At 44.1% G+C, this 9593-nt stretch overlaps 1 protein-coding gene across 2 annotated transcripts in view; it reads right to left on the bottom strand.

Moving 5' to 3' along the window:
* Positions 1–1786: 1786 nt before the first annotated feature.
* Positions 1787–9593, bottom strand: part of FAM83E (family with sequence similarity 83 member E) — a 552552-nt gene continuing 544745 nt past the window's right edge. For both annotated transcript variants that reach the window (XM_069637444.1, XM_069637436.1), the window contains exon 6: positions 1787–3560. In XM_069637444.1, the coding sequence (XP_069493545.1) occupies positions 3321–3560 (240 nt within the window). In that variant the 3' untranslated portion in view covers positions 1787–3320. The remainder of the gene's footprint in view (positions 3561–9593) is intronic.

Here is a 9593-nt window from a genome sequence, read left to right as displayed (position 1 = left end):
CATCAAGAAATCTTTCGTCTTTGGCACTGACAGGGGCCTTTTTAACATTGGTAATCAAAGGCATGGAATTATTTTTGATGTATTGGCACAGTCAGGACCATTTTTGATCATGATATTGAAGGGCACAGAGACATTTATTACAGAGCTAATACTAGTGGGGACATTTCTAGCAATACAGGTGCTTGAGAATGCAGGGATGTTGTTCAGGCAGTTTGTACAGGCAGCAGTGACATTTTTTGCAGAGCTGGTAGTCGAGGGCAGCATGGCCTTAGAGGCCTTGGCATAGGGTGAGCTGTATGCAGTCACAGTTTGGCTGAAGTAGGCTGGCGCAGTAGAGACCGCGCTAGAGCTCAGCGGCACTGTGAGGAAAGCGAAGGGGACACTGCATGGGCTAATGGCATTAGAGGCATTTCGGTGCACCTTTGGCTCACATTTCCCATGCAACATAGAATTCACTAACCCAGGAGTTGCCTGGGTTGGGTGGGAAGAGACTAAAGCCATGCGGGGCCTCCGAGGAGCATTATTAATGTGTGAAAATATAACATGGAAATCCAGGGTTGACGTGTTAAATTTGCCACCCTTTAGCAAAATGAATCTTCAATGCTGCCTTCCATGTTTGTGCATGGCAGATGGCATTATCCATGATTTCCTATGGAATCTTCATGGTTGTTGCTGGTGCAAAAACCAGGCAGTATTTCACGAGGAATCAAGCATCTCCACCCGCATGAAAATCCAATGCAGGTAGAGATTCATGTGGTTCTGTTGCATGGAGCAGATGGGGCAGGGAGTAGCAGTCTTTCCCCTCCGCTCCCCTGCTCCATATGATAGACCCATCAAAATCACACAGCTCCTAATTTAGTGACAGAGACAGTGGGGGTCATTATGAGTTTGACAGTGCTGGAAAACTGTCAGTAAAATGGCGATAATGCATTTACTGCACTTAAGCACCACTTTCCCACGCTGCCGATTTCCAACCTCAGAGGTAAAGGGGAGGCTTGACCACAAACAAAGCTGGAGGTAAATCCTCCACTTTACCTACAAAAAGTGCCAGATTTTGTGGTAAAATACCACTCACTGTTAATCCGATGAAATCTCCATGAAGTCCTCTGGGTGCCAAAAATAGGGGCTAGCACCCCCTTTACCCCACATGTAAGCCAACCGTAAATTTGTGGTACCGAGTGGCAGTAATGGTAAACCTGTTTGGTGGTAACTTTTCTACAATTACAGCCAAACTCGTAATGAGGCTCAGTGGGCCTCATTACGAGCATGCTGGTCTGAAAAGGTGCTGGTAAGCCTACTGGCACCGTTGTTACTGGACCGGCACACTCTGAGTCTGCAGGACGGCACCCACCCGCAGACTTTCCGGGAAGCACTGTTATTAACGATGCCGGTGCTTCCGTCATCGCCATTCCCATTTGAGTCCTGTCGGACTCAAATGGGAATGGGGATTTACATTTTTCCGGCGCCTGACTTCCAGGAACACCAGGGTCATAATCCTGCAGTGTTTCCGTGGAGCCAGGCGCCGGAACTGATCACAACTCTGGTGGCATCTTGCCGTTTTTACCGGCACGGCTACCGCCAGAGTTGTAATGAGGCCCAGTGTCTTTGTCAGTAGATTACTATCGGCGTTCCCTCTAGGCCAATAAGAAAATGAGCAACATGGCGTACACAAACAACACAGATATGGAAGCCTTCACCATACGCCACAGCATATATCATGCCTTGAGTTCAGATTGTCAACGACCCATTTGGGTGACATCAAAAAGAAAGTCTTAGAAGAGTCCTATTTGTGAGGTCTTTGAACTGTGAGTTTATTTTGTGCAGCCATAATACAGTGTACATTTATTTTTTATTAAAATAGAGTTAAATATATACATTAAAAAAATATCTACATTCCCACTTCAATGTAAGTCCGTGAGGATTTCTGTTCACAGAGAAATGGCTATTGACATTGAAATAAAAAAAGAAAAATACTTTTCCAGAAAGGTCAGCAACAACATCTTGTTTTTTTTTGTGGCATGGCCCAGTGACTAAGCCATGTGGTTAGCCTGTTGCTCCAGCACCTATGTGGGGATATATAATCCAGTGGGGATATTCCATATAAAGCCATCAATCTGATTCCCACACCGCAGCGCAATCCCCGATCACATTCTGACGACATCAGATCAATAAAAAAAAATAATGTGTAGAAACAGAATCCAGTATCTGACCTTCAACGTGCCAGTTATCCCTTTAGAATGAAAAGGAAGCTCAGCTGATGTAAAAAAGTACACGCATATCAAGTGGGTAATAAATTACACCTCCAGAATATGTATTATTTTCCCCAGATATTCAAGTGCTCTCCATTTCAAGGCTCAGATTTCTGCCTGTAAATTCAAACACATCAAATCTAAGAAAAAATAAAATAATCAACTCCTACCCCAGCCTAGACCACCACAAAAGCCATACCCGAATGAGTCTATGAGAGGGACCAAAAGCTTGTGTTTATCAAGGTTCAATTAACCTTCGATGAACATCTAGTTCAAACCAGTCTGTTGTACAGCCATTTTTAAAGTCGCCCCCTCCCACAAATACATAAATTAAACCAGTAATCATGCTGCCATAGACCCCAAACTTTGCAGGTTTAAAGTTGCCTACTTTTAGCGTACTGTCCGCCAACTCTTGCTCCTTCTAGTAAAGTACCCAGATGCTCTTGGTTAAACAGCAACGACGTAATAATCCAGTTGGATCTACAGTAGATCAATCACTAGGCACTTCCACTCAGCTCTGGGTCATTGCAATTAACCTGCCCACCCATCTCCAGTGGAAGCAAAGGCTTGTTCCAATGGTCTTCTGAGGTTTCCTATTATATCCCAAATAATAAGGCAAGGGATATTTTATCATATATAATGATTCATCAAGTTATTTTTCAGAAATAAAGCACACATCTAACCTATAATGCATTAACAAACAGGCGGATCGGAGGGGGATGGTGCAGGTTAGAGGGGTACCTATGGAACGCCATGAGCAACCCATGTTTCCATAATGTTCTCCAGAACGGATCTTGTTTACCTCTGGATACATCCAAGTTGCACCCAAGAAAGAACCCCTGTTAAAGCCAGGGTATTGCCAAAAAGACCACTGAGAAATGCATATTCTTCTTAGTATGCTTTCTGCATAACATTCATGACCTTCCATCGCAACCATGCATGTAAGATTGGCTGTGTTCTGCTGCTGGTCTTCTCTTTGTGGTGATTTTCAGGCTGTGAATCTTTTGTTGATTGCCTATGGCCCTTTGAGCCATTTAAACACAAACTCCAAACAACTCCAACTGCAAAGGATCAGTAGTGATTTGATCTTATATGTTGGCCTGGGCTTATCCAAGGCCTGGCTAGGGTGGCACTAGGCAACCCATGGAGGAGTTGTCCCTGCAGCCGGAGTGGGGAATACGCATTTGAAGACTTGTACCCTGTATTGTAGTAGAGTGGCTGTTCTCGTGGCCTGTTCTCCTCATTAGGATGGGCTCGTTGTCTCATCAGCAGCATGGCGGGTGTGGCTTTGGTTGCATACCTAGACTTGCCCTGTTGAAGAAAGGGAACAGTAAATAGATTATCTCCATGACTAGAACAATGCACAGTGAGTACAACTAGGGATCAAACATTCCTATGACTTTATTTATCGAGAGAAGCCCCCCACCTACATCTGCATGTTTTGTAACCAAGTGTATATGCGTTAAAGAATTTGACAATATTTTCAACCCATTTATACATGAACAGTAGGTGCACTAATCACTACAGATGTGTAGAATAGTCTAGTGCGCCAGATATCTCTACCTTCTCATCTTGCTCTCATATGGGAGGCTAAGGGAAGGATTAAGAAGACTGATTAGACCCTGTAGTGAACATTATGCCATGTTATTAGGATTTGTACCACACATGGGTGCCATTTGCATGGTTTCCAGGTGCTCTGGTGGATCTGCAAGAGAGTGGGTGGGTTTGGTTAGTTGGGAGGAAAGGAAAATGCTAGATTGCAGTGCATTATGTTGAGGTTGCAGGCCTTAGGTACCCTGAGCTCTGTGTGCTTGCCTATTTTCTGGGAGTGTTGGAAGCATCAAATGCTTTGAGTCTGGTGGTGACGGCCCCGTGCTTAGTGTGGGCATGTGTTGGTTAGGTTCTGGGTATGTCAGTTGTAGTTAGATGTTTAAGTTGGTGATTGAAGACTGGGGCGGGGGTCTTTTTTTAAAGCTGTGCCTTTTGCGTGTGATTTTGGTGAGTAAGGTGGAAAGAAATTGAGGGTTAGTGAAGAGGCAGGGAGTGTTCATGGGGTAGTGCTCAAAATATTGATCCTGTTGTTGGCTGCATTATTGGGAGAGGTGTTTAACTTTGGGTGTCGATGCACATAGAATCCGTAGAAGTCCTTTGTTCAGATTAAAGGAATGGTTCGCCCAAAAATGTTTATTTCAAAAATAGATAGGCAACATAAAAAAAAAACGATTGGCGTTTTTTTTTTTTCGAAGTCCCTATGTAAAATTTGGAGCAATTCAAGCTCAAAAATTGAAAAAGCAAGCACATGGGCGCATCCATTTTTTGAAATGGCTGCCCGCCTGTGCTGGTTTTTGCGGCACTAATGAAGGAAAAATCAGCCAGCTGTAGTAAACAAAAGCTACCACTGGGTGGCTTTTCCTTCATTGGTGCCGGGACTTGGAGGACGCGGACCGGAGACTACAGGCAGAAAAGCTGCAGCTGCATCACGGTAAGTGCTATTTATTTATTTTTTTTTAAATAAGCACTAGCTGCGTTTTTTTTTCTAGGTTTTCCGGGCTGTAGGAGAAATAAAACCGCAGCTTTAAAAACGTTGTATTTATGTTTGCGGTCGCTTTTGAAGCGACCGCAAACCTAAATACAAAGTTATTGTGTTTGAAAACACTGCGTTTTTTCTTTCTAAGTTTCTCAGGCTGCCAGAAACACTGCAGCATTTAGCATTGCGGAAAACAACCGCGTAGTGTTTCTGCCTAAATCTGCTTTCCCATTTGGGGCTTTAGGGCTCCCCACGGGGAGCCCTAGAGCCCCAAATGGGAAAGTAGATTTAGGCAGAAACACAGCGGCATGTAAACACAACCGTGTTGTGTTTCTGCCTGCCTTTGCTTTCACTTTGGGTCTCCGGTGCTCCCATGGGGGAGCACCGGAGACCCAAAGTGATAGCCACGGCAGGCAGAAACACAACGAGGTTGTGTTTGAAAACGCTGCGGTTTTTCTTTCTGAGTTTCTCAGGCTCCTCCGAGCCGGAGGAGCCTGAGAAACCTAGAAAGAAAAACTGCAGTGTTTTCAAACACAATAACGTTGTATTTATGTTTGCGGTCGCTTCAAAAGCTACCGCAAACATAAATACTATGTTTTTAAAGCTGCGGTTTTATTTCTAAGTTTTCCGGGCTCCTCCAGCCCGGAAAACTTAGAAAAAAAAATGCAGCTAGTGTTTCTTTTTATTAAAAAAATAGCACTTACCGAGATGCAGCTGCAGCTTTTCTGCCTGTAGTCTCTGGTCCCCGTCCTCCGCGTACAGCACCAATGAAGGAAAAGCCACCCAGTGGTAGCTGGCTGGCTTTTCTTTCATTAGTGCCGCAAAAGCCACAGCGAGCACAGCGGCGGGCATCCATTTCACAAAATGGATGCCCCCATGTGCTATCTTTGAGCTTGAATTGCTCAAAATATTACATAGGGACTTCGAAAAAAAAAAAACGCCAATCGTTTTTTTTTTATGTTGCCTGTCTATTTTTGAAATAAAATGTTTTTGGCCAACCATTCCTTTAAGATATTCTGGGAGGAAAGAAAGGCATTCACATAGGTTTTTCTTTGGTGCCTTAACGTGATGTTCTCCAGACACACAGGTCCTATGCAGATGGTGAGGGGCCAGTATGACGTTCCCTATGGCTGCATCTGCGTCTGATAGTCCGTGCTGTTTTCCCTTCTGTTGGATTTATGTAGTAGTCTAGATGCTGTTTTTTGGATCAGTTCAAGTTTTTTGTGAGGCAGTTTTGCATACCTAGATAAATGCTGTTTGCGTAGTCAATTCTTGAGAGAATCAGCGAGATGACAGCCAGTACTCTGTGCAAAGGAGGGATCTGGCATAATTCATTGGATAGAGGGGTGATTGTGGAAGCACTTTGTGACTATTATGTTTATGATATGATATGATATGATATGGCATTTATAACGCGTCTATAGACAAGTGTTTCAAGGCACGATGAGGCAAGGGAGGGGAAACAGAGGGAAGACAGAGACAGCGCTCTTACTAGGCCAGGTGACATTGAGATTGCGCAAGTGCAGGGGGAAGGGGAGGGGGCAGTGCAGTATATAGGATGACAGTGAAATAAATATAGAACAATAAATAAATAAATAGAATAAATAGAAGTGCAGCCAGTCGGTGGCAAGTGCAAGGGTAAGTGCAGACATCAGGTGTCAAGTGCTATCAGGGGTTGTAGGGATATAGAAACAGTCCCTAAATCCAAGGGTTGCCAGGGGGGCAGTGCAGGTGTGCAACTGGTGGGGGTCCTGGGCCCGAGATCAGAGGGTAGCCAGGTAAATCAGTACAGTTTCAGATTCAGCCAGGAGTTCAGCAGGGGAGAGGAGGAGAGAAAGCAGAAGCAAAGAGGAAGGTCTTGCGGTGCTTCCGCGACTGGAGATGGTTCTCCTCAAGTTTCAGAGAGGCAGGGAGGTTGTTCAAGAGGGAGGCCGCAGCAGAAGAAAGAGATCTACCGCCAACTCGCTGCTTGGAGAATCGACTAACACTGAGGGAGTTGGAGGCAGATGAATGAAGAGCTTGAGAAGGACGATCTTTAGGAAGAGAGAGATGAAGGTATTGAGCTCCCAGGCCCCAGAAGGCCTTGTGGACAATGCAGAGGGTTTTGAACTTAATTCTCGCTGCCACTGGGAGCCAGTGCAGAGATTTCAGTCCTGGAGAGATGCGATCCCTGGGCTTGAGGCCAAGAACAAGTCTCGCAGTCCTCTTTTGGATGAGTTGCAGAGTAGAGTAGAGGAAGACAGATTTAGAAAGATTTACTTGTGGTTCCAGCATGAGCCTGTTGACCATTAATATGCCTAGGTTCTTGATATATTTAGATAGTTTAGGGCTATTGCCCATTTTTGGAGGCCATGGTAGAGGTGTTTGAAAAGTGGTGTGAGGTGAGACTATGATTATTTATTTTTTTGTTTGGGTTTGATTTAGGGTGGTTGGCTGTCATCCATTCACTTATTTGTGCGTCGCAGTTGCTGGGAGTGGTGCCTGAGTTCCTGTTGTTGGTGATTTTACATGATTTGTGTGTCATCAGCATAGTTGTAACAGGTGAGCCCATACGTTTTTATAGTGTTCGTTAAAGCGTGCATATCGATGTTGAAGAGGAGAGGCAAGAGGGTTGCTCCTCAGGGAACCCCACAGCTAATGGTCGTGAGTTTGTTCTGAACGTGGGGAGTGAGGTGATTTCTGTTCTGTCCGTTAGTAATATTCTCATCCATAGAAGAGTTGCGTTCTGGAGTCCGGGTTCTTCCAGCCTTTGAATTAGTGTACTAAGGTTAACAATGTCAAACGCCACAAGTGATGTTGAGGAGTCGGAGTACAGAGGTGATGTTGTCATCCGCTGCAGTTTTCATTGGTCTAAACCTGACTTGTGTATAATATATTTAATCTAGCAGGTTATTAGACTCTACATGCTCCAGGACTTGGCTGCATGTATAGCTCTCTAGGATTCTGGCTGGTTACGGTATGTTTGAAACAGGACAAGAGTCTTAGGGGTCTTTTGGGCCTTCAGCATTGTTTTTTAGAAGTTGTTTGATATAGGCAGCCTTGAAGGAGTTTGGTACAATTCCCGTTTCAAGTAAGCTGTTCATCAATTTGTAAAGATAGCTGTTTATTCTTCTTAAGGATCTCTGTGTTGATGTTTGGGGGATAGAGGTCAATTGGAGAGCTGGCGTTGTTACTAAATTTCACCAATTTGCAGAATTGTGTTTGGGATATTGGTTTAAAGCTGATCATTGCTGGGGTTGTGGGCTAATTGTCAATGAGCAGGGTTTAAATGTTGCTCCCAGTCCTGTTACTTGTTGGTGCATGCATGGATGCTGTTTGTTGAGTACTTTGCTTCTGAAAAGGTTGGTTATTTCATTGCATTGTTGTTGGATAAGTGAACATACTCTAGGAAGCAGGGGTCTCATCTCATTGATGATTTTGTTAAAGTCCTTTGAATGGGGTGCATTACTGTATTATGGATTTGTTCGGAATAGCAACTTTGTAGTGGCAGATGTGTCTTTGTTAGGCGACCATGCCTTTTTGAAATATTTGATGTCTTTTTTTCAGTTTGCGAAGGTGGGTTGCGAACCAACATGCTGAAGTCTTTTTTCGTCAGAGGGTGAGATAAAATCTCTCCATGTAAGTGCTCAAGCTTTTTGGTGCTGATTCTGATTGCTTGTCTAGCCAAATGGTAAAGCCTCAAAGGACTGTTAGATGTTTGTGTGGTATCGCTCGGTTAGCAATTATTTCTGCAAAGTTTTCTGAGATGGATGGGTTTCATGATGGTGCTCTGTAAATAACTAGGAATGAGAGGCTGGTTTGGTGGTTGAGCGTGATGTATACCAGGCAACCTCCACAGCCTGGGAAGTGCGTGGGGTTTGAATTGAAATATTGAGGTGTTCTCTATAAGCCAAGATGATAGTTCCTCCTCCTTTACCATTAAGTTGATTTAGATAAGTTTCAGGTCGTTGGGGATGGATGTGTGTGTTTTTACCCAACAGTTATCGGACATCCAGGTTTTTGTTATAAAGAGCATGTCAGTTCCTCATACCTAAGAATTTTATGAATCTCTGTTCTGTGCTTAGAGATGGAGCGGGTGTTGATCAGACTGGTCTCCTGCCCCTGGGTCCAGTGTCAGTGTCATTGGATTGCCCTGTGTTGATTCCAAGTTCTATGTGCGAGCTGTATTACAAGTTGTCAAAATATTGATTCATCTTTGGGGTGGGCTGGTGCGTCCAGTCAAATGTTTCATTATTAAAGAATTCCCATAGGTTAGGGTTGTTCATTTCATCTGATTCTAGAAAGAATGTGGTTGTTGGGTCATCTGTGGTAAAGAAAGGGGTATATAGGTTGAGGTTTCTTCTGAAGATCATGTGGTCTCTGGTATCTGTGCTCTGATTAGTGGGCCAAAGATCCTAAGTTGTTGATTTTAAATTGTAATCTTCAGGCTGGTCTAATGTAAGGTTGACTGTGGGGCATTTTCATTGTTCTGATGTTTGTTCACATTTATCCATTTCCCCGAGTTGTTTATTCTGGTGTGCCCCATGAAGTGTGCCGGGTGTGTCGCAGGTGGAGAGGTAGTGTGAAACAAAGTAGGTTTTGGGTCTGGCTTGTAGTTCTTCTTTCCTAGGGGTGCCTGGGTCATTGTTGCTCAGTGTTATAGATAGGAGGAAGTTGGCGGATGCTTAGGCAGTGTTTATACTATTGTTAAAAATCGAAAAATGTGTCATGGGCACCCCTCTATGAGAACGAACATGCCAAAAATGGGCTGTTCTCTGGGATGGTACCCACTCTAGAGTCCGCAGCCACATTTTAGCACAGTGAGCAAGGGGTCCAGG

Source organism: Ambystoma mexicanum, chromosome 1q (assembly GCF_040938575.1).
Source record: "Ambystoma mexicanum isolate Mex_15411 chromosome 1q, UKY_AmexF1_1, whole genome shotgun sequence".
Taxonomy (NCBI): Eukaryota; Metazoa; Chordata; class Amphibia; order Caudata; family Ambystomatidae; genus Ambystoma; species Ambystoma mexicanum.
Note: the sequence above shows the minus strand (reverse complement) of the source record. Positions and strands in the feature narration are given on the sequence as shown.